The sequence below is a fragment of the Hirundo rustica genome, chromosome 4 (genome assembly GCF_015227805.2).
Source record: "Hirundo rustica isolate bHirRus1 chromosome 4, bHirRus1.pri.v3, whole genome shotgun sequence".
In the NCBI taxonomy this organism is placed as follows: Eukaryota; Metazoa; Chordata; class Aves; order Passeriformes; family Hirundinidae; genus Hirundo; species Hirundo rustica.
Window position 1 is genome coordinate 21,776,347 of NC_053453.1, and position 24,809 is coordinate 21,801,155.

Sequence of the window (24,809 nt, forward strand, 5' to 3'; positions counted from 1 at the left end):
CTGAAGAGTGAATAGATGAATTCACAAAGGAAAAATGCAGTATGTGCTGTTGGTCTGGGGATCTTTGAGCTTCAACCTGGCAGTTCCTGGGGATGTGCTGCCATAGTTGTAATGGTATATTCTTATAAGGTATCCTTACCTTCTTTTGGCATATGGTGCTGCTGGAGCGTAGATCCTAGGCTAGATAGCCTCTGGTCTGTCCCCATTACAGATCATTTAAACTTTATATCCTTATGACTTCACTGCCAAATATACCATCTTCAAGGGCTTCTGTTTTCCTTTCCTTATGGTAAGACACATATATACTAGAAAATATGCTCAAGAATGTTCTAGTGACTGAAGCAATCTGGTGTGGAATAAACTTCACCCCTTATTAAAAAAATCTCAGTTTGAAAACTGGACAATTTCTGGTTGCCAGCTGGGAGTAAGCCTAGCTCATGTGAGTTCTCAGACTATGCCTAGGAATTTTTGGAGTTTGCTGGTTGGCATAGGTTAAAATTGTGCCAGAGACCACTTAAACAATTAGGAAATGTATTTCAGCCAGTTGCACTCCAGTACCCCAGAGTGTGCAATTTAGAGTTTCATCTTGAGTATTGTGTTTGTATTCAGTTTGGAGTACTAAACAGACATTTCTTTGCACACTAGGGCTACTCTGTGTGACCACCATAGTTACTGATCTGCTTCTTACAGGCAAAATCGCTTAGCTGAATTTCATGAAAAAGAATGAAAAGTTCATTTGGGTCTTAAGGTGTCTCAATCTTACATAGAAGTGAAAATCTAAAGCATAGGAGTGATTTGGGGTCATCTGAACCTTATGGTGTTAACTATGTGGGAAATCAGCAAAGTTGCTGCCTAGAACAAGGAAACTAAGAGATGCTTTGGGAAAGGATCCATTATAGAATTTGTAAATTTTTTCCTTAAAAGTAATAGCTACCTCTTCTTTTTAGACCATGTCTTCAGCAGTTGTTCAGATATACGCTGCAGATCGCAATGCCATGTGGTCAAAGAAGTGCTGTGGTGTAGCTTGCCTTGTAAAGGACAATCCGCAGAGATCGTATTTTATCAGAATATTTGACATTAAGGTAAGCATCTTCTTTTCTTTTTCAGAGCCTTTAAGTTTGGTTGTATTCATTCTCCATTTTGAATTCAATGAGTATGGGTTGTAGCTATGCATTCATAGAAGCTCTCAAGTAAGTGGTTGTGCTTTAAGCAGCGCAATTGTAGTTGCTCTCAATAGGCAATTGCAACTTTTTCAGGTACTCTAAATTTAAACAATTTCATATATGTCATCTGTAATGGATGAAATAAATATCAATTTTTTTTACAGCTCTCAGAAACTCTCCTGTACAGATCTGATTTCCACATTAGTGGAAATGAGTATAATGTCACTGATATGGATAGCTATCAAAATTCTAGCAGATGTCACTACTTTAGATGGTTTAAGAAAATAGATGCTGTCTTACATATGGGTGGAAACAAACTTTTTCATCAGTGTGCTGGTTCATGTGAAAACTGCAGGATAAACAAGGTGTGTTCTGACTTTCTGGCAGGGGTAGGTGGCTTTTTCTTTCATTCCCCCTTCACAAAAAATAGACTCATACTGAAGATATTTGTCCTATTATAATATTCCACTCAAGAGAGTGCGAACTGGGAGGTGAAGCGTCCAAGATGTGTTTTCATAACAAAAATGGTGCTGAGGAACCTAGGTCCTACTGACTGCATTGACACTTAGGAAAGTTTCCCATTATCTCTGCATCCAGGAAACAGCTCCTTATCTGTCAGCATTCAGTGCTTGAAGTCTCAGATTGTTCAGGATTGCCAGTTGGCACTTGCATTTGACTTTGTCATTTGGTCACTTGATTGTTAAGAGTCCATCAGAAACCTCTTCATTGGTTGTTGAGCTGTATAATGTCATTTAAATATGTGAGGCTTCTTTAAAAGATGAGAATTTTGTTCTCTTTAAGTTAATTGTTTTCAAGTCAAGCCTGAGATAAGAACGGGAGACTGGAAGCCTCCTTTATTGCTGTTGCTGGATCGTCACTGTATTCTTGTGAGTGGTCACTATTACTGCTGTCAGTATCACTGTTGCAGGGCTGTAGAATTTGAAAGAAGTTTTTGGAAACATCCAGGAATTTGAGCAGAACACAGTGACCCAGTAGAATAGGCTTTCACACCTCTTCCATAAGCTCTGCTGTATATCGATTTTGGTTAAGCTTATCCATTGGGTTAATAGCAAGGCAGTTGTTTAACACTGTGCTGTGTCCAATTCTTAATAGGTTCTGTTGTAAAAGAAGTTAAACTCTGCAATTTCATCTGAAGTTTTATAATCTTATTTTTTGTTTGTTTTCTTCTTTTCAGGATGGGAAATTATTGTGGGAACAGGAGCTGTACAATAACTTTGTATATAATAGTCCTAGAGGATATTTTCATACCTTTGCTGGAGATGTGAGTCTCAATGTCTTTCAATACCTATTCTAAAATGCCTTTGGTTTGAACAGTATCTTCTTTTAATGTAACTGAGGTTATTAATTAATTCTATTAATTATTCATAAAGGCTTATTTATTAAAGGAATTTTTGTGGTATCTTAACTAGAAAATTTAATATATAGTACAGAAGCATAAAGCATGGTTCTTTATTTTCAACTTTCTTTAATGAAATTATATTTTGACTTGCAGATGATATTTATGACATATGTATTCTTAAAGCACGGATTTTCCTTTCCCATCCCCTCTTGATTTGAAGCTACAGGATTTTGCTCATATCTGTTAGCCATGATCTTTAGAAAATTTATTAGACAGACATTCCTAAGATACAATGTTTCACTATGACTTGGTTCCAAATTTGTGGTGACTTTTCTTGTTATACCTTTAGAAAGGTGTAAGACAATATTTAAAAAAGCCTTTAAGACATTTTCTTAGTCATGGGGGGGGGGGAATTTTAATGTTTTTCAGACATGTCAAGTTGGTCTTAATTTTGCTAATGAAGAAGAAGCTAAACTATTCCGCAAAACAGTAACAGATTTACTTGGACGACGGCAGAGAAAATCTGGTAAATATTCAAATTAATCTTAAATTCAGGCTTGTTTATGTTGTTTTGAGGGGAGGCAGGAAGCTACTTCCATGTCTGAAAGCCACTGGAGGCAGTACTGCCATATTTATATTTTAAAGTAATTATGCTCTTAAACTGTGCTTCTTTCTCTATTGTGCAAAAATTTTCTGAAACAACTCACCTTGGTGTTCTGTTCTATAAGTTTCTGTGTAAACTGAGACCCCAAGGTTCTGATTTGAAAATACAGATTGGGGGAAACAAAAACTGTAAGCTGACAATGGGAAAACTAGAAATCTTTCCCTAAGTTGTTTTCATATTTGAATAAACCCTCTTTCAGCTCTGGGCTGTTTATAACTGATTTGTTAAATTCAGCCCAAGTGGGTTGTAACAAAAATTTTACCATCTGGTATGTTCAGTAGTTCATGGATTTTTGGCATTGATCCAGCAGTTAGTAGAGAAATATCTTTTATTCAGAACTAGAGATCTTGGCTCAGGCCAAGAACAGAAGACATAATGTGCCCATACTGTCCTTAGCAGCACAGGACAGTCAGTGAAGCACAGCATGCTTTTTGCCAGCTGCAAGATGCCTTGGGAACGTGGTTAGTGCTTTAAAGGCAGCTCAGGCTTCCTACTGATCTTGTCTTGGTCATTTTCCAGGGAGCCCATAAACAACTTTCCTGTCTTGACAGCTGTATATCTGTGAAGGATAAAATGATATGAACAGGCTTGGAACAAGCAGATGCATTCAGGCTTGCTATAAGATGTAGTGTGGACTTGTGTGCAAGCTACAGTTTTTGTAATCCATTCTGGAATTGCACTAGCAGTGCAATGTAAACTACTGTAAAAGGAGGAAGCCTTCGTCCTGGAGAGCTTGGAGAGCTGTCCTTGCAAGTACTCTTGCAAATGTGCGTTATCTGTATGTATTCACTTGGATTTCACCGAGGCATGGTGACTCGGAACAGAGCACTTGTTCCGGGAGCTTAAATGCCTTCTTTAAGATTCCCTCAGCTCAGAGTAAGTTCTTAAGGTTTCATGAGAAGAAGTGGAATCACTAAGAAGTGGCAGTTATAAAGTTTGTCATACTCACATTGCAAAAGTAATTTTGCATCTACTGTTACTGAAGTTTTACTCTATTACATGTCTGAAACACAATGCTACAATGCACAGGCATGACATGGGAAGAAGTATGTTTGCATTATTGATTATAGCAAACTTTGTTTGAAAATAGTGGTTCAGTCAAACCTTCTGTTCACATAGTTTTTCTTCCACATAGTGATTTTTTTTCCACGGGACCACATTAAGTTTTTCTTGTTTACTCTCTGAACTAATATCTTGGTTTGTATGGTAAAGCTCATGTTATTTTATGTGTTGTTTCAACAAACAACTACCTTGCCAAACATTTGTGGCTTCAAGACAGCTTTTATTTAAAAAAGAAAATGAAATGAAAAATAAAAAGTAACCCTCAAAACTTCAGGTTTTTCCTTATTAAGAGCTGCAAACCAAGAATTTAAAACAGTTACGAGATGCTTAGTCAAGCCACCAGATGGAGTTCTGTATTTGTCCTTGTGACTGTTTAACTGTGCTTCTAAAATAACAGGCTTTGCACTGTACAGATCAAAGCTGATTTGCTGTTAGTGTTTATGCTTTTGTTTATTTATAAATGTTTATGTAAACCATATTAATTTATATATAGATTTATATAAATACAAATTATGTCAGAGTTATATATTATTTATAATATTAATACTTCTTAATTTCTCAATCACAGAGGTAATAGTCTGATGATTTTGATGCTTTTCTGTTTTAATGAGATTTTTACTTTCGTAGCTTCCAAATTGTTTCATTTCATAGCAGGGCCACTTGAGATGCTTTCAACTCAACTAAGCACTCCATGTGATCATTTAGCTGCCTGTTATGCCATTCAGGGCTTGCTAAGAGACTTCTCCAGGAGTCTTATGGAAAACTTAAGTTGTTGAAAGGTAGCAGTAACAGCACTTCTGGCTCACAAAGCTATGGCTTGGTGCTGAGGTTAGCACACAGAATACTGTCTGACAGCCAGGAGAACACACAACAGTGTTCTGTTCTTCCTCACTCAGCATGCAATGCACTCCAGTATACAGACAACCCCTGAGTAAGTGCATCTGGAGGTCCAGAGAGGTGAAAGTTTGGCTCCAAGCAAAGAACATACAAAAGCTTGCAAATGTACAAAATACCAAATAGAGAGTGTCAAGGATGGAATGAGGGACAAAGGTAGAGAAAGAATTCTTGATCTGTTGTCCTAATCTTTGTAATAGCGTGGGGTTTCATCTAGCTAAACGCTGGTTTGTGTTGGCCTTTTCATTATGGGGGCTTTGGTTTTGGGGTTTCTTTTAGTCAATTAAATTCTTAACCTTAGGTTAGAAAGAAATTGCTATAATTCATTAATTTGTCAGTAGATTTACTTAAATAATCTCTCCATTTACTTCTTAAACCGATCCCAAATAGTTGCCCCAGTAAACAGCGTGAACACAGTGTGTCTCACCTCAGTGCTTGTCACTGTAGTACACTCTCACTTCGGATATTGCACATAGATGCCATTAGTTTTTATTGTTATAATCTTGCCTCAGAAATGTTAATGTGTATACACACACAAGTGCCTTCTCCACATGCTGATCACTCATCCCTAAAAGGGAAACAGAGCCTTGTCCTTAACTGCAAGTAGTTCTTTCTGAAGTAGGAGGCTTCTTGACTAATTTTTATGGGCTGCTTGCAGCTCATGGGTTGGAGCTCTGTTAACTTCCATGAAACTGCTTTTTTTCCTCCACAAGCTTTTAGCTCCTGCGTACCTTCATAACGGACTTAATAAGTTTCAGGGTAGATACTTCATATGGAGAGGGATTTTTTCTATTTGCTTTGTTGTTTTTTTTCTTTTCTTTCATCTTCGGTCCCAGCTTTTGTTTTTGCTGCCTGTGTGACAGAAGCATCTCTAACCTGCTCAGCTTGCATTGGATTCAAGTCTTGGCAGAGATTATTCTCATTTCCAGGAATGCTCATTGAAGGGAACTGTGTTTTTTGTACATAGGCAGCTGCTGGTATTCATCTGTTTTAGATCAGTAGACATGTTCATCTTCAAAAAAACCGGAAAATCTGCCACTCTCGTTAGGTCATCTGCACTTCAGGACCAAAAGTTCATACTTTCTTGTCAGCAGTGGTAACCACAGAAAAACAGAGCTAGTCTCTTTGGGCCACAAATTAATCAAAGCCAGTAAAAATTACAGGAAGTGTATATAATGTTTTGGTTTGTTTCCCACTATTTTTTTCTCTTGAACTATTTATAAAAATGAAAATTTTAAAGGATTCATATGATTTGACTCAAGGCCACCTAATACTTCCTATGAATGCCTCCTGCTTTTGCCATCTTCCCATCCTCTGACAGTCCTGCACTCTCCTTGAGGTGCTGTCTAGAACTCTTGATTATGGTCCAAAGGTTGAGTCGGGGGTTGATTTTTTAATTTTTTTATAATTTATTTCTAGGGGACAGTACAAGATATGGTTTCTTAAACTGAATCCTGTAGGAAGAGAGCACACAGTACTTGGCCGAAAAGCCTGTTTTCTTTTTCTCACCTCAGACCTGATACCTTGTGCTGAAGCACCACTTCTGTGCTTGAAACTAACCTGCTGTCATAAAATCAGCTGTCTTTGGAAGGCTTGTTCATCAGAAGTTGATTCTCAATGGGTTTTGGTCACCTTCCCATGATGGTTTCACAATCTTGGCAGATTCCTTTATTCCTACCTGAAGATCAGCAGACTGACATTAGGCAGACTTACCTTGTATACTTAGTATTGTGTATTTTGGGGGTTTTAAGTATTCCTAGAACAAGGTCAGCACTGTCTGTGGAGATACCTTCTCCCTTCTTATGTTTGTGGGTCTGGAAAAATAGAACAAGTTAACAGTTCTTCTGGGACTTGCTGGAAAGTGAAGTGCCTGTTACAAATTCTTATACAACTCGTGGGAGCCCCTGTTAGACTACAGATACTCCAGATCCTTACAGAGCTGTGGCTTTTGTTGTATTGAGATGATAAATTGCTTGCCTTTATGGGTGCTGCTAAATCCAAATCTCTTAAGTGTGTGTGCATAGATACACAAATAGTGTAAATGTATGCTAGGTGTGGATAGGAATTAATAGTAAGTGAGAGAAATCTCCTTTAAAGGGGAACTTATTAGTATAGGCTGAGAATATTGAGGTGTGAAATGTTTACATTTTAAATCATCAAGCCAGATTCTTCATAGTCTGTAAAACACTGGTGCCGTGAATAGAGTATCATATTAGTATCAAGGAGATTCTAGTTCTTCCCATATTGTTAAGCTACCTGTTGGATAACATAGGTGATGTGTCTTGCCCCTGTGTGTCCTATTTTTTATGCATAAAGCAAAAATCAATTAAATTTTAGGTTCTGTGGGGGAGAAATACTTGACTAAAAAAGGGCTAATTACATTTCAGATAAAAATGAAAGAACAGTTTTCGTTCAGTGGACATCAGAAAGTATAGTGCTTCAAAAATCTTATTTTGATAGGTTGTATTTTAAACAGATACTTTTTGAATATTTCACTCTGCTTCATAGTTGAAGTGCCTGAAACCAAGTCAGTAGCTATTGCCTTATGCTCCTGCTCAGTTTGTACACTTGAAATCAGTGCTTATTATCTAAGTTTGGGTATTTTTTTGTTCTGTAATACTTTTTTCAACTGCACAAGTAGATTTTAAGGATATTAATAGATTCCTAAGTTTGAGGTCAAGGTTATTGAAAGGTTCACTAGACACTAAAATGTAGAATTAATTTTTCCTGTGATACCTATGATTAAACAGCTCATTTTCTTTTTCAACAGAAAAAAGACGAGACCCACCAAATGGTAAGCTTTTTGCATGAATCACTGCATTTCATATTTTCATTCTGCTGTCCTTTACTGTTTATGTGTAGCTTTGTTTCAGATTTGTTCCGGACAATCATGAAGAGACAAAAGCAGTAAACTGGAGATTACAGTATTCTTTTTGTTTCTGTTCTTTGGTATTTGTTTAGTTGTGGCTTGAAAACTTTGTGGCTTAGCTGGTATTTCTAAAGAATGTTTCTGGAAGAGCATGTTTTGTTGCAAGTAGGAGAGAGGGCCTTCATTTTAAACTGAGAAGAAAACTTTGTACCTTGCATTTGCTGATTGATCTTCAGAATATGCATGTATAGGATCACTGTACAAAGTTAGTCCATTTGTCTTAATGGCAGGCATAATAATGATGGATTTAATAGAATATAATATTTAATTTCAGTATATCTGGCTAACCATGTAACATGTCTTCTGGGTTTATGTCATATGTTCATCAATATTAAACTCCTTTTGAATGAAGAATTAATTGAATCTCCATGCCTCAGGAGCTTGTCTCACTAGCATGAAGATACAGGTTTCTCAGGAGATCCTCCTATTAAACTGATGGAAGGAATCTAACTGTGTATCAGTTTGATACAGAACTTTTTAACCATCCATTCTAAAATTATGATAAAGGCACATCATTGAATATCAGGTTTGGTGGTTTTGGTTTCTCAACTCATACTAAAGTTAAACTCATACTACAGTTAAAAATCCTGTCATATTTCTGTTAGTGATCCAGATCATAGGTCATAGCATGTATCTGTGAATTTGCTGCTTGAGCAAAGGTGGAGTCAACTGATCTGAAATCTGCTTATGACTTGAGGTAGCCTTAAAATTTGTTCTAAACAAGTCATTCAAGCATTTCTCTGTAGGTCACCAGAATAGGTAATTCATAACTAATCCTGAATTATGGGAGCTAATGATTCCTTTTATATACCCAGATAAAATCTCCCTCATATGGAATACTTCTCAAAAAATTGCTTTTTCATAAACTTTAAGTTTTGAGGAAGTTCAGGCAATCATCAGTTTAGGTCAGGCATTTTTAGTATAGATTAAACTTTGACTGGGCTGTTACATTTTGAAACACTCATAGTAGTACCATCTGTGATGGTCTTGCCGGCTTTTCTGAGCTTTCAGAAGGTTTTGACTGCTCTGCTTACCTAAACAGCACATCCCTGATAGCAGTGTCTGCAGTGCAGATGGGAATTACAGCAGCAGTGATCATGTAGTAATACCTCCCACAAAAAATCTAGCCTTTGTCTCTCTTATAACACAAACAATTCATTGGTCTAGTTTACTATCCTTGAATAGAATAAGATTTAAGAAAACAAAGCCTGCAAAAGCTTCTGTGCTTAAAATACTCTCCATAACTCTTGCTGAAAGGCCTCGAGAACAATATTTTTCTGAGAAAAATTCTGCCATACTAAACTTGCCATCATTGTCCCTATGCTGAATTTATCCTGAATGTTCTGTGGAAGATACAGGGTTTGTGCTCAGTGTTTCAGATTTATCACTTCAAAGGTTTCAGCATCTGTTTTTTGATAAACTTTCCCTGGGACATCCATATACTCTTTCAAAACCTGTCAAAACATTTTCCTTTGATTTTATCCAATTTTGTAATGCCTAGCTTCTCTGCTGCTGAAAAGTTGCGTGGCCATGTGCTCTGTAGTCACAGACAAGATGTGGTCGGGGCATGGATTATAATAATGCCTCAGGTTGTTGTACCCTCCACAGACTTTGCATTTCAGTATTTGGAATTAAGACTAGAACAGATACATACTATCAGCATGTAACTGGAAGAAATAAAGACCACACCTGTTGTAATAACAGCTAGTTTTTATTTTACTCTCTATATGCAGTATCTGTTCAGAAATTCTGTTGGGGAGAAAAGATGAAACAGGAGGGGGTTTTTTGTGCTGGGTATTAATGCATTATTAGCTCTAAGACTGAAAAGCCAGAATAGTCACATTTCTCTACTCACATGACCCATGGTTGAAATTCTGTGAGGAATTTTGTTTTACAGGGGCTTGTTAGTCTGGATTTTCTGCATGCATTGAAGCTACATGGAAAAAGCACTTGGTCTTTTTTATGACGTGTTCAATGATAGGGATTTATTTTTTTTTTTTAGGGATTTTTTTTTTCCTGTAGAATTGCAGGATTAAACTCAGATTGGCATTAACAGTTATGTAAAATGTATTAGTCTGTAATTTCCTGGGATTTGTGTTCTACTCATTTGTAATAGCTAGGTCTCTTTATGCAAATAAAGAAGAGTTATTGTGGTTAAACTGACCTAGTATGAAGTACTGGATGAAATGAGGATTTGTCAGAGTATTAGGTTTTGAGGGAATTTTGAAGAACCATGTGGCAGAATTTTGTTTCAGCTGTTAACTAGAACAGTTTGCATTTCTTGTAGGGCTGTCTGTAGTCTGGGACAGATACCTAAAGAGACTCTAAATAAAATACAGACTAGAATTAACATTTCAAAATGTTCTGTACCACGTTTTCTGGAGCCCCTTCTGAAGATGTCACAGATATTGATAACAGTGGATGCTTAAAGCCACTGTACTGCCAGGTGCTTCCTAATGATGAGCTCTATATGCCTCTCTCATCTTCGTTTATTGAGCTGTCTACACCTGCTGGGGAAGGTGCATGTGTAATGATGGGAAAAATTTTACTGGATATAAATATGGCAGTTCTAGAAGAGTACAATTCTTTCCAAGGTTCTTTTATCCCTCGTGGACATCTAAGGTCTAAATCAGACGGTAAGAAATTTTCATCTCTAAGTTTTCTGTGACCTCTTGTATGAATATTATTGTCAAGGAATCAGACTGTCAGTCTGTGATTTTAGCTCAGCTTTTGCTGCTGCTTTACATGCAACTGACCATGTTCGGTTAGTTCAGGATTTATATACAAAAAGATGCATGTCAAAGACTGCTCGAAATTGAGAGAAGAATGTCACCAACTTACTAGCATTGTAAAGGTACCTGTTTGTTTTTGAATGTCAGTACACCTATTAAAATTATAAGTACCAATATAATAGGTGAAAATGGGCAGAATATAACAAAAAAAATGTAATAGGTGATTAAAATGAAAATTAACTCCTAGTGTTTCTTGTTTTGTACCAAGAAAATTATGACTGTAATTTTCAATTCATTCTGAAGATTTTACTGAACTTATTGTTTAGAGTTGATAATATTTGATGATTAGTCAATTCAGTGCTAACTTTAAGTGAAACTCTAACAGTGCAAATTGTTTTATGTAGTCTTACGTGGTCAGTTTGTTTTGGTATTCTCAAAGGACCGTTGTCTAGATCAAAACATTTCTAGATAAAAGTATTTCTGCTTAGCAGAAATCATTTTATATTTTTTTAATGCAGTTTCAATGGAGACTTATAATCTTGTCCTTTAAGACTCCTGCAGGACTGTTGGAGTTGTCATATGTTTTAGATGAGTTTTGTCTAGCCCAGTGTCATGTTTCTGTTCTTGTTTCTTGTCCTGGCCAGTACTAGGTGCTTCCCACTGAAGTGTTTACCTGCAAGTGTCAGCTATGTTATCTGTCTTGTTGTCTACTTGGCTTTTCTTATTTTTTTATTGCACTGTGAACATAAGGCTTGTGGGTTCTTTCTGAATGCAGTTATGAAAAAGTAGTGTCAAAACAAGGTTCAGATTTATCAAAGTCTAATTAGACTTTTTTTATCATCTCCTCAGTAAGACTGTGTCTTACTTTAGTTGATTTGCTAACCACTGGGTTCTAAGTCACTGGCAACTAGGGAATGTTTTCAAACTCTTTCTGGCCGAACTGCTTTTAAATTACATGCTTAATCTCATTCTTCCGAAACTGGAATTACTTACCCTTTTGGTAGGTTTCTTTAAAAATACATCTGTGTATATATGTATTATACATGTGTATGTATATGATAAATGCATAAATTGCCTCAGTATTTAAGTACTGCAATCCCTTGCTTATGTCAAGAGTTATCTTCTGTCAAAGCTAAAAAAAAGTGAGTGGAACATGTGCTAGGTGTATTTGTTTGTTAGTATTACACTAGTAACATAAATTTAAAATGCTAAAATCGGCAGAAGTATAATTCAGATGCATTTAAAATAACTAGAATAATATTTCAGAATTATTTATAATTAAAAGCAAAGTTTGAGAACATAAATGAAACACACAAATTATGAATTGTATTTCTACTGCTCTTTTTACTGTCTTTGCAAGCTGTTTCTTATCTGGGACTCCACTGATTTGAAAACCTGTTAAGGAGTAAGACATAAGAAATCCTGAATAGTTCCACAGATATGGTCCTATATTTGAAGACAGTAGTGTGTCCAGAGCAGCATTCTGAAGCTATTGTGATGTTCAGGTTTTGTGTGTGGTGGCAGAAAGGCTTATTAAATGAAGGTTCTGTCTCCTGAAATATCTTAGTGTGTTGCCCAGGTAATGGCCTGCTGGCTTTTTGAGTCTAACTGTTTATGAAAGCCACATCTTTGATCTTACCTAGGATTGTGGCTATGTTGTATCTTACTTAATATGTCTCATCGCATGTGTTCTGTGCATGTGGCACAAAACAAGTTGTAGTTCAGAAAATATTCCTTTGCTCTGTTCTAGCAACTTTTTTTTTTTTTTCATCAAATATCTTAGTTTATGCATCTGACCTTCAGAACCCATCTGGATGCATGTGGCATATAGAGCTACAGCTAGAGTACAGGTATTCTACGGCTCAAAAACAGCTTCCTGAGTTTGTGGATTGTACATGGCATTTGTGAAACACAGTAGTCAGAATCGTGTACTTTACTTTCACAGGTCCAAATCTACCAATGGCAACTGTTGATATCAAAAATCCAGAAATTACAACTAACAGATTTTATGCTCCACAAGTCAACAATATTTCATATACCAAAGAAAAGAAGAAAGGAAAAACTAAAAAGAGAAGATTGACAAAGGCAGATATTGGAACTCCATCTAATTTCCAGTAAGTATGTTCTTGAGTTTGAGTTTGGTTTTAGGTAGGTGGGAGTTTTGTTGTTTTGGGGCGAGGGGGATGTTGGCTTTTTTTTTTTTTTTTTTTTTTGTGTGTGTGTGTATGTGTGTGTGTGTGTGTGTGTGTCAGTTACACTTGAAAATGGCCAACTCTTGAATCTGTGTAACCTGAACTAAGTAAATGCTAGCTGGAATGCGGCAGGGTTTAAAAGAAGGTTAGCTTATACATAGATGAGGATTTTCCTACAGTTGCAAACAAAAAGTAACTTCCTAACCAAAATCAGCTTAGAAAACACTTCAGCTGCATAGAGGTGCCTTATTGAAGTTGTCAGCTCAGTGGAGACTCATATTGAGCCTCAGTGGTCAACTTCTTAACACTGTGATTCCTACACCTGCACATATTTAGCCGTGCTTTGTCATTGTGAAATACACATTTGGGTGGGTCCTGACTTGTCATAACTGCAGAAGTTACTTGCCATAATTTCATCTTCGGCTTTCTGTTTGCAGACTTTTTCTGATGTGTAGGCTAGGACCTGTATCTTGTGATGAAAGTACAGCATACATACTTTAGGAATTTTTCCTGTTGTAATTTCTTTCGTATCTTTAATCTTTTGGAATAGTTACGATGTACCACTTTAAGTTTCACTTTCATGAAACTTGGTTTTGGTCACTCTACTCAATTAACTGTTTCTTTCCTGAATGTTAATTGATGTAATAATCTTCTGCCTTTTAAAATAAATGTACTTTATTTGCTGAAGCAACAGGAATTTAAAGAGCGTGAGTTAGTTACAGGAGAGCTCAGTTTCTGTGACGCATGAGAAAACCAGTGTGATGTTTACATGCCAAGTGAATATCTTATTCTTTTGAACTGGTGTGTTGCATGATTACACTGATGTGTTTTCCCAGAATAAAATTCCATTAAAGTAATATTGGCATTACTAGTTACAGTAACGTTACTGCACAGTGTTTTGAGACAGTGCTCTGTGGAATGGGATAGTGGATGTAACATAAAAGAGGTGGGCTAAAAACTTCCCTAAACAGCCTCTGCTTTGGCATCAACCTTGTTCTTACTGATCTGAGTATCAGTGAAGTGCTGCATCTGTTAGTGTCACTTGAATGTAAAAATACAGAAAAGAAGGAAGAGGGAAACAAAATGAAGAGTCCTTGGCAGCTGGTCACTGTTATGATTGCACTGATACAGATTTGGGCATATGCAAACAAAATTTGCATTACCCTGTCAGACCTCTGTTCGGAATTTGTGGAAGGGGTTGTGCAGCAGCATAGATACAAAATTTCTTTGAAACTTGATTTATGTTGTCTGTGGAGTTGTGACCTAGAGAAGCTGAGAGTAAGGTGATAAAATATTTAATGCTTCAAACAAAAGATATGTTCCAGTATCATTAAATATAACATTAAATTGTAAATAGTGAACCTTTACAAAATAAGTCTGTTGAAAGTCTTTTTTGCTTAAGGTCTATTTCCTGTAGAGTGCAGTAGCTATGTATCATCTTACTATGTAAGATCCTTTAATTGCTGGTTTTGTACAAACATATGGAAACTGGCATTTGGTATTGTTATGCAAATAAGCCAGTACTTGTGCTGTGACACTTGTGAAGACCAACATGGTCACTGTTTATGCAAAATCAAAGTTGCAATCAGTAGATAAAATTTTTAAATGCCTTCTGTTAGACAGATTTGGAGTTTGTGTTTTGAGAAGAAAACAACAATCTGTACTCAACATAAATGTAACTTATTACTGTATATGTGTAAGTAACATAAGACTTGGGGTTACCTGATAAGTATGTACTTGTGTTGAAAAGATCTGAAAAATGTGTGTTACAGTTTGTGTGTGCAAAAAATTTATCTTACTTTGAAGGGTGAAAAGTAAATGAAAAATAATGCTAAACTATGGCAGATTAAACTATGCTGATTAAATGGTCCTTTCTGCTTTTCTAGACACATTGGACACGTTGGTTGGGATCCAAACACGGGTTTTGATGTAAGTAATTTAATAAGTTACTGGAGACAGTGATTTAAACTTTAGAGACTTTTTGCATTAAAGATTTGCATTAAAGAAAAAGTTAACTCTACAATTAAATAGTTATAAATTGGGATTTTATGATGTGATGTAAACAGAGAGATGTTGGAGTAGAAGAGAATAGGCAGGGGGACTGAGGGGGTAAAAGATTCAAAACCTTCAGTTTTTCATGCAGGGTACTTACCCCTCCTAATGTAGAACTTTCACACTTGAAAAGTCGACTCAGAGACATCTCTGTCACCTTGCTGCTCCTTTTAACTGTATGGTTTGTGGGTATTTTTTTTCCCCTAATACAAATGATGTTTTAAAAATATCTCCCCATTCCAAGCTATTTAAAACTAATGTATCTGACTTGCAGGTAAACAACTTAGACCCAGAACTGAAAAATCTGTTTGATCTGTGTGGAATTTCAGAGGCTCAGCTAAAAGACAAAGAAACTTCAAAGGTCATATATGATTTCATTGAAAAAACAGGAGGTGTGGAAGCTGTTAAAAATGAGCTGCGCAGACAAGGTGGGATTCCTTTTATTTCCACGTAAAAAATAACAGTATTTTTTGCCTTAAGGATTATAGTAGAAACTGTTGATGGTGAGCAGTTTTTGATTCTCTTCTCTGGGCTTCATGTCACTGCAGTTGCACTGGATCACGTTTCCATACACTACAGGCTATGTAAAAAATGTTCAGGCATGACCCATGAGAGTATTTGTCCCTGAGGAATAAGTATATTGATGCCAATTAAGTAATTTCCAGTAGCACTTAGTCTGAATGCAAAGCTACACAGTATGCTCAATACAGATTTTTCAGACTGTGTATGTTAAATATTTATTTATAATTTCAATCTTATAAATAAATTAAAATGTTGGAAGCCATAATGCTGTTGTCAGCTGTAGTGGTAGTAGATGGCTGGCAGGTATGTGTGCTGCCTGTTTACCCTGGCAGCACTCTGTAGAGGGCCTTGCAACAGCTACAGACCTGCCACTTTTATGTTTTTTAAAGTTAGGTTTTTTCTAATTTGAATTTTAAAATACTATGTTTTAACATGCTTCTGCTACAAAAAAATCTCAAATAAGCTGCTGCCTGCCTCACCTTTAAATGTGACCTCAGCCAATGCATTATTGCAAGTCAGATAGCAAGTCAGTCTAAAATTTCACTGCCGGTGTCAAACTTTTAAAAATTTGCTTAGAGCTCTTCTCAACAGAAAAATTACCTAAGGCGAAATTATAGTGGTTTGAAAACAGTGAGTAAATTGTTCAGTGACTTAAGAGATACAGAATCAGGGTACAATGACTTGTTACATTTATTCCTTAGGTCCCCCGCGGTGGAGCGGTATGTACTTGAGCTGGCATCTAAGCATATGCTTCAAAATATTCATGCTGTTGTGTGATTTCTTTCCTAGCTGATACCTTAGTCTGCACCTGTTTGAATGCAATACTAAAAATTACGTTCGAACTTCGTAGTTAAATTGCAAGCAAAACTCCCAGTTATGGTTTTTTTTCTCAGTAAGAAATCTGTCAGCTTCTCTATAGAATCTTAACTCTGTTTAAATATTTACAGGGTTGTTGATCCCAGATTGCCAATTTTAAAACTAGATTGAGGAGACTTGCCTTGGAGTCTTATGATTAGCTTAAAATATTTTAAAAATGCCTATTTTTCTATATTGTATGTGTTAACTTCACATTATGACCATTTGCATGTATGCAATTAAAATAAAAAATGCCTCATCTATAATATGCATGATGATAATCTGCCTCTGTGCTTTTCAATAGAGGTAGATAAAATACTCCAGTATTTCAGTGGGTTTATCCGCAATTGCGTTATTTGATGTATGGGCTTGACTGCCGTTTGAAGTGTTGTTTGTCAGCTGAAAAACATTTTTCTGTGTTCATTGCAAGAATTTCTGTGCTTACATACTCGCCCTGCTAGGATGCTAACTAGAGAGTTGCAGACAAGTCATTCCACTGAGATGGAAATTATTTTCCTGTTTTCCCTGCCCTTTTCCCTACTTTTGATGTTGATGGTGGTTTTTTGGTGACAGTACCATCTATAGATGACTATACAATTTTTAATTGTTAATAGCAGTGTAGAGATTAGTGTGCATTTATAAAAAAAACTAAAATTCTTTTCTTGCTTTGCTTGTACCATCTGTTTGAGGGGGAAGGGAGAGAGGATGAATTATTGGTGCCCTCTCCTTGCTGCTCCTCTCTCATTTCACAACAGTTGAGTGCAGACAGGCAGAATGCTGTTTCCACAGATTGGATGTGGCATCTCTCTCTAGTTATAATGCAAATAAACCATTTCCCCACAGGAAAGTCTAAACCTTGTGTAGGAGATCTAGGGACAGAACAGGCTCTGCAGCCATGACCACACAGAATATCTCCTCAGTATTGCAAAAACCTGTCTGTAGTGCTTGGTGGGTTGTTACACTTGGTAATACTGCTTTCCAGTGGCCCCAAACAGAACTACAGCCAGATCAGCCAAAAATGGCAGTATTTAAAATCAAGGATTTTGGCAGTATATTTCTTGGGAAACACATGGCATTTCAGAGGCAGTTCTCTCTGTGCACTCTTGTGGAGGGGTAGAAAAAAGACAGCAGCTCGTGGAACTCAAGAATATAATACATGATTTTAAAAGTAGTATCTTTCTCTAAAGATGAGAGGGAAGGAGGCATTGAGGTACTAGTGACTTCTGCCTCCCCAGCATCCCATTTTTATGGATGCTCCCTTCTCCATGCCAGTGCAGCCAGCCTGCTTTCTTTGCAAGTAACATGAAGGGGTAAAGAAGTATCATGTTGAGTGTAATACCCTTTTTGTTATAAAGGCATGTGAAATCAAACATGAATTTTCTTAGTTATATGATGGCACCTGGATTATTAAGTAGTTATGTGCAGCAGCCACACAACCTAAAGTACCATGAGCCATTAGATGCTTAATGGAAGAGGAAATGAAAGAGTGCTATTTAAAATGCCATTAGCAAAGCAAGTACATTTCAAGGCCACTTCACAGAGAAATGATCCTGTGTGTAGCCCTAAAGTTGTTTCCTTTTGACAGCCCCTGCCATAAAGATACTGTTGGAAGTAATTTTCAGTAAAAGAGACTGAGTCTGTTTATGGTGCATTATAATGCATTAGGAGGGGGGAGTTGTTACTAGAAGATGCTGCTTCAAAAAGTGCTTGCTTCTGTAATTACCTAATATAATAATTGATAGATTAGAAAGTGGAAATTCTGTATTTCACTTTAAGTGTATTTTCTGAAAAGTATTTCTCTTTTGTTCTGTCCTAGCTCAACAAAGTTTTACAGGATTCTTCTGAATTTTTATCAGTCATTCTATGTATTGCACCTGCTTCCTGCAGTGGTTGGCTCCTCTACAAAATACACAACTGACATAGGCTATGTTTAGTTTGGTTTGCTCTATAGGGCAAAAATATAGTTTATATTCAGCTGTATCCAATTTAATCCAGAATTAGTAAAATTTGCACAGGCACAGAGATCCTTGCAAAGGGCAAGGCACAGCCTGTGTTCTTTTTCTGCTAGTCTCTGAAAGATTTACGGGTATTGAGTAGCTGGTAATTCAAAGTTGTTTTGTTTCATTTCAGCTCCACCTCCACCACCACCGTGCAGAGGAGGACCCCCTCCACCTCCACCTCCCCCTCCCCACAGCTCGGGCCCTCCTCCTCCCCCTGCTAGGGGCCGAGGGGCACCACCTCCACCTCCTTCAAGAGCTCCCACAGCAGCACCTCCACCCCCACCACCGTCTAGACCTGGTGCAACAGTGCCCCCGCCTCCTCCCAATCGGATGTATCCTCCACCACCACCAGTGCATTCCTCATCTGCACCCTCCGGCCCTCCTCCGCCCCCACCGCCACCAGCAAGTGGCTCATCTGTTCCTCCACCCCCTCCGCCTCCTCCACCCCCTCCTGGTCCTCCTCCACCACCAGGCCTTCCTTCAGAGGTTGATCACCAGCTTCCAGTTCCTTCGGGAAACAAAGCAGCGCTCTTGGATCAAATCAGAGAAGGAGCTCAGTTAAAGAAGGTAGAACAGAACAGTCGACCAGTGTCCTGCTCAGGAAGAGATGCACTGCTAGACCAGATACGACAGGGAATACAGTTGAAATCTGTGAGTAAAAGCTGTTTCTCATCCAGGTCCCTTTGGGACTTGCAAATGCAGTATGAACAGTAAAATGTGGCCCTGCTTTGGGGGCTGGATTGTAAATTTTAGAGCTTCTGAAGCGATGACTAAACAGTAGTACTGAGAAAACGCAAAGAGCACATGTTTGCTACCGATGAGTCTTGGTGCATGAAATTGCCCTTTCAAATTAATTTTTGACTTTTGAGTAAAATCCGTAAATCCTGCAATGATGATGCCATAGTATCATGGCTGTACAGAAGAATTTTGGAAGAATTACGAAAGACTGCTGCTTTCCTGACTATTCAGTAAAACAATCTAAACTGCAGGGGATGAGTTTAGGAGTAATGGTAGTGGAAGGTAAACACTAGATTTATTAGTTTGTTTTTGTTTTTATCTTAAAATGCTGTGTTCTGCAAATATTGAGGCTTGTAAGAAGGTGGCTGCCTGTGTTTCAACAAGCCCATAAGAGATGCCATAGCTGTCCCTGCTGCAGCACAGACTATTACTGTTTCTTACTGATGCCACTGATTATCTTAAAAACTATTTTGTCTCTTGGTACTTATTTTTTGCCATTCCTCTGCACTTGAGGCTTCTGCTCAAGTAAAAAGTATAAGGGTGTGTTCATATTTATTTGCCATTAGAGGTAGGCATAATCAAATTTAATTACTTCAAAAGGGATTATCAGCCCAAAGCAGTCTCAGTTTGCAAACCCAAACAATGAAAAATACTTTGAGGTATATACTAAAGGTAAATAATGGTTATGCAGCCACAAGTCATATCTGTACAACCATAGTCAGCAGCTTTCCTTTAGATGAGGGCTCACTTCATCAAAGCTGAAATATTTAACCTTGGGTATGGCTAACTACAGTGCTGTTATATGGTAGAAAAGTTGACTTTTTTTAGTAAAGATTTTGCAGTTTGAGCTAAAGGAACAAGCTGTTCCAAACTTTATTCTGGTGGAAAATAAATGCATTAATCGTACAAGGAAGTTTGTTTCAAAATACAGAGGTTCTGTTTTGCTAATTGCATCTTTCTTTTATAACCTTTTTTTCTAGGTATCTGATGGTCAGGAGAGTGCACCACCTACACCTGCACCCACCTCAGGAATTGTGGGTGCGTTAATGGAAGTTATGCAGAAAAGGAGCAAAGCCATTCATTCTTCAGGTGCGTCTGATGGAATTTTTTTGTCCTCACGGCACCAGGTTTTCAAGAGTTAACATTTCTGTTTATCATAAAATATTCCTGGACAAAAACGTTGATTCCAGCATAATAGTGCAGGGCAGAGTGCTCTCAGCAGTGCTCTGGTGATGGGCTGAATGTTTCCTTCATGCTGTTTTGAATTACTGGGGTGTAGCAATTTGCAGTAATCCTCAACTAATTTACTTAAGCAAGGTTAATATCCTTATAAAAACTTTTCTTGTTGTTTCAACTGAATTGTTTTTATTTACTTGCTGTCTGATGAAATAAGTTGTCAAACTATTTTGGAAGAAAGTTTTTGATGCTTTCTGTCCGTTGACACTAAATACCTTGTCAGTATTCAGCTCCTGTGCTGTGGCTCGTGGTGGGCTTTGGCTGCCACCTCCTGGATAAGGAGCAGATATTCAGTGTTACTTGACAAGGCTTCTACCAGGACTGAATCAACTTTCCATGCTTAAGTGCTGGGAAAAATTAGGGCTGCAAGAGGATTTGCATTTCACAAATACCAGCTTGTAATAAATGCAGTTCAGTAGCTGCAGTGCAGCTGTTTGGGTACATATGTTCTGTTTAGGCTTTGATACATTTCTAGAGCTTGCCTTGATGTCAGAACTGGGTATGCAGTCTGCAGAGCATCTGACCAAGTGCAGCATGGTTTATTGATATGCTGTCCTATGTAGTAATTGCCAATTTTGGTACTTAACATAAATTAAATACCTGAAGGGAGCTAAATGCAGGGTTTTCCTATGGGAAGGAAATGCTCTTGTCCAGCAAATAAGTAGTTTGATTTTAACAGGCTACATTTTTTTTAGGTATGATGCATATAAAAAAATGGAAGGCTGAATAAAGTCAACAGCAAGCATTGACTTTGAAGCTGATGTTCTTTACACAGTTTTGAATATTCCAGTATCCATGATGGTCTTTGGCTCACCAGACTTTTTTTGCAGGGCTGTTTTTTTATCTGCTTGTAAAGTAAATAAATACCACTATTTAGTAAACCTGGGGAAACAGTTCTTACATTCCAGAAATTAATCTGTTCCTGAAGTTTAACACCCAGTCTGGAACAAGCTGTCAACTTACACATTCTTTAAGAGTAATAAGTAATAATTGTTAAACAAAAGCTGCTGATTTTTTTCTCTAAAACAAAACACGTTTTTGCTATGTAAGGAAAAGAGCGAGGAAAGAAACAAATTATATTTAACTTCCAGCTAGTAACTATCTGAACTGAATGTCATGTCTAACAATCTTAAAATAGAGTATTACTAAATGTATTGTCATGACGACCTTCAACTGATTGTTCTCTTATCAGAAAATTGTAATAGAAATCAGTAATACTTTCATCGTGTTAATTCTGTGCATGCAAGTGACTTGCTTTTCTTATCTTACAGATGAAGATGAGGATGAAGATGATGAAGAAGACTTTGAGGATGATGACGAATGGGATGATTGATCTTATATTATTATATATATTTTTTTTAAGGTGAATGATATACTAAACACTGCTTTCTGTCTATGGATTCTGTAAAATTATCATGTAAATGTTCTACCAATTTGCTGTATATTTTTGTTGCCTTTTGCTTTTTTATTAATCTGTGCAATACCTCATTTAATCTGTAAAGGTTTGTCATAATCCTCTACAAAGCTACTCCCTGTTAATGTGTGCAAGTTTACACCTGGATGATCATGTACATGTGAATACTTTCCATTCCATCAATAAGGGAGTTTAAATGTAATATGTGAGACTGACAAAAACCTTAATGTAATTTAGTTATAATGCAAGAAGGAAAACACTATTTTCATACCCTACTTTTTCTGTATCTAAATTTTCTTATTAAAGCCTAGTATAGCACTATGTTCTTTAAGTGATGCAGCTCTTAGTTTATTTAGCCCCTTGATTTCAAATGCAATGCTATATGAACGTTGAGGCTGGTTTATACTATTGCATGGTTTCAAATACATCAAAACATTGCAGTTCAAATCTTAGCAGTATGCTTTACATAACACAAAAGCACTACAGAAATGCACAGCTAGTTATGAAAATTACCTTGCCCTGACTATAGTCCTGACTGCTTTTGAACAGCAGTAGTAATTAAATTCTTCAACTGGGGACCTCTATCTGAAGTTTAAAAGGGTGGCTCTATATTGTCATAGTGGTAAAGGCAACTTTGATGCAGACAAGTTCAACTTTTGGTTGATTTGTTTTGGTTTGGGATTTTGGGGAGGGTTTACGGGGGATTTTTGGGGGGTTGTGGTTTTTTGTTGGTTGGTGGGGGTTTTTTGGTTTTCTTTTTCCTTCCCTGCTCTTACTTTCAGAATGAAGTTTGTCTAAATTACTGGGGGCTGTACTGGAGGCTGTCAATTGCTACAGTTAGATCTATTTTTAAAATCAAGTTTTTGTGGTTCCTAGGCTGCAGGGCTGCATTTAAGGCTTGCTTCAATAGCATTTAATTACTTTTTAAAATTTGTAGGACATTGGTGTACTAATAAACACAAGTGGTATTACTTTGCAGTCTTTGCTTTATGGTACACAGCAGATGCTGGAACACCAATCCTACATCCTGTAGGTTGGAATGTCATTAATTCAGATTTATACGTGGATAAGTACTGAACTTTATGACAGTATTTTATCTTCATATGTTGGCTTTAAGACCGAGGGTTGTGATAAAGATCAAGAACCTGATTCACAAGAATAGTATTTGAATAAGTGGACAGAAAATGGAATTTTCATTTCACAGCTTGCACATTTATATACATTGTACTTAAGTGCAGTAAACATTGGCACATCTGCCTATTATGAAATACTAATCTATGCTACGTGGGTATTTAATATCTGCAGCATTAATTACTGTACTTACTGTAATTTTCAGGTAGAAAATAATTTTAAAAACCACCTTATCTGACACAGAATGTTTAGTTAAGTCAGTTACATTTGGAGTGTAGTTCATACATAGTGTCCTGGGTCTTTGACTGTAGTCAGGGTATCAAATTTAAGTTATCAGAAAAGTACTGACTGAAACCCAGTCTTGACCTGATCTTGACAGGCTGGACCTGCATGATACAGCTCGGATTTCTAACCCAGTTAAAACCTAGTCTTTAGCAAATTAATTTAGTTGTAGGAGGAGAAAAGAAAGTTGCTGAAAAGTAGTGGGAGAGATAAGGTTGTAGTTAAATTATTCAGAGGATGCTAACTTCCTTCCAAGAGTAATTTAAGCACATAACTTGAGAAAAAAATTGCCAAGTGGTCTCACTTTCTTGCAGTAACTTTCGCATTGGCCTCCACTGCTGGAAACATTTCCTGCTAGCTTTGCTGCTGTAATGGCTTGAGCTTTGAATCAAGTGCAAGTGCAGCCTTGTGTAGCTAATGGCAGTGGAGTTAACAACTTGTGTATAAGGAAAATATTTGTATGGCTTTCATATAACTTCTGGCACTGCACTCTTATTTTTACTGCATATAGGGCATTTTAAAATTAAGCAGATGAGGCCTAGAGGTTTTCCTAACATGCTACTTAGTAGATATGTTTAGCTGTTATGTTCCCAGAATTGGAGTTTTTGTAATATAGTTAATTATTAAGCATCACAGTTCATTAATCAAATTTCTATTCTGGATTTTGGGAGTGCTGAATTGCATTATTGAATAAAACTTTGATTTGTAGATACTGGCCAAAGAAAGTTTTTGGGTTTTCTATTTCTTCATACAAAAAGTACTCTCACACCTGTGGTGTTTGGGTTAGTATTTACTTTAAAGTAGTGTTTGTTCATGATAAATTTCAGGCGTACAGACTGCGATGGCAGTTTAGGTAATCACAGCTGCATGCTTCAGCACTCTGCCACTTGCACTCCGAGCACAAAATAGCATTTCATGATACTGGTGCATTGTTGCTAAACATTGTAATGAAGGCCTCTTATATACTCTGGTAAATTGACTGTCCAGATAGCCTTAGCAATTAACAAACTAGCATGAGGCTTTTGTATCTCAACACTCTATGTGCATAGACAATATCAGCTAGCCACTTGTACGTATGAAATTCGTAAGAACTTCTCAATCATTCAGTTTTCCATTTATCAAACTGAAATTTTTAGTATGTGAATTTTTGAAATGTACAGTGAATAGGATGTTGCACTGGTGGCAATTCATCATGAAGCATAATAAAATTAATTTGACCCAACTAGTGTAAGACTGTGTGGTTTTTAAGTGCTGATTGCGACACAGGTTTTAAAATAGATATGTAGATTGATTAAACACTTTAAAAGTGACTTTGGTCACCTGGCCAAGTTCACAAAGCAGTAAATAACCACTGTCAAATCACAGTAGTCTCTGGAAAGTTGGATTGTGCTGTTCAGTAAACACAATGAATAGGAATGTGACACCCTGTCCTCCTGGCAGATCTCACCACTGCTAAGCAGCTTCCTTGGAAACAGCTACTGCTGCAGGCAAGTGCAATAAACCAGCAACATTTCAAGGTCAAACAAACATGGGATCATTAATAAACATTCTAGAAGAAGTTCTAAATAATTAACTCTTGTCAG

The 24,809-nt window shown here is 37.0% G+C and overlaps 1 protein-coding gene across 2 annotated transcripts in view; it reads left to right on the forward strand.

The window, feature by feature from the left end:
- WASL (WASP like actin nucleation promoting factor) overlaps positions 1 to 24,448 on the forward strand; it is a 49,899-nt gene extending 25,451 nt beyond the window's left edge. The window contains exons 2-11 of one of the 2 annotated variants that reach the window (XM_040062147.1): positions 948 to 1,082; positions 2,359 to 2,445; positions 2,953 to 3,049; positions 7,914 to 7,937; positions 12,750 to 12,918; positions 14,883 to 14,925; positions 15,323 to 15,476; positions 18,556 to 19,076; positions 20,144 to 20,252; positions 21,671 to 24,448. In XM_040062147.1, the coding sequence (XP_039918081.1) occupies positions 948 to 1,082; positions 2,359 to 2,445; positions 2,953 to 3,049; positions 7,914 to 7,937; positions 12,750 to 12,918; positions 14,883 to 14,925; positions 15,323 to 15,476; positions 18,556 to 19,076; positions 20,144 to 20,252; positions 21,671 to 21,732 (1,401 nt within the window). In that variant the 3' untranslated portion in view covers positions 21,733 to 24,448. The remainder of the gene's footprint in view (positions 1 to 947; positions 1,083 to 2,358; positions 2,446 to 2,952; positions 3,050 to 7,913; positions 7,938 to 12,749; positions 12,919 to 14,882; positions 14,926 to 15,322; positions 15,477 to 18,555; positions 19,077 to 20,143; positions 20,253 to 21,670) is intronic. The other variant, XM_058420277.1, reaches the window with a different exon arrangement.
- The last annotated feature ends 361 nt before the right edge of the window (positions 24,449 to 24,809 follow it).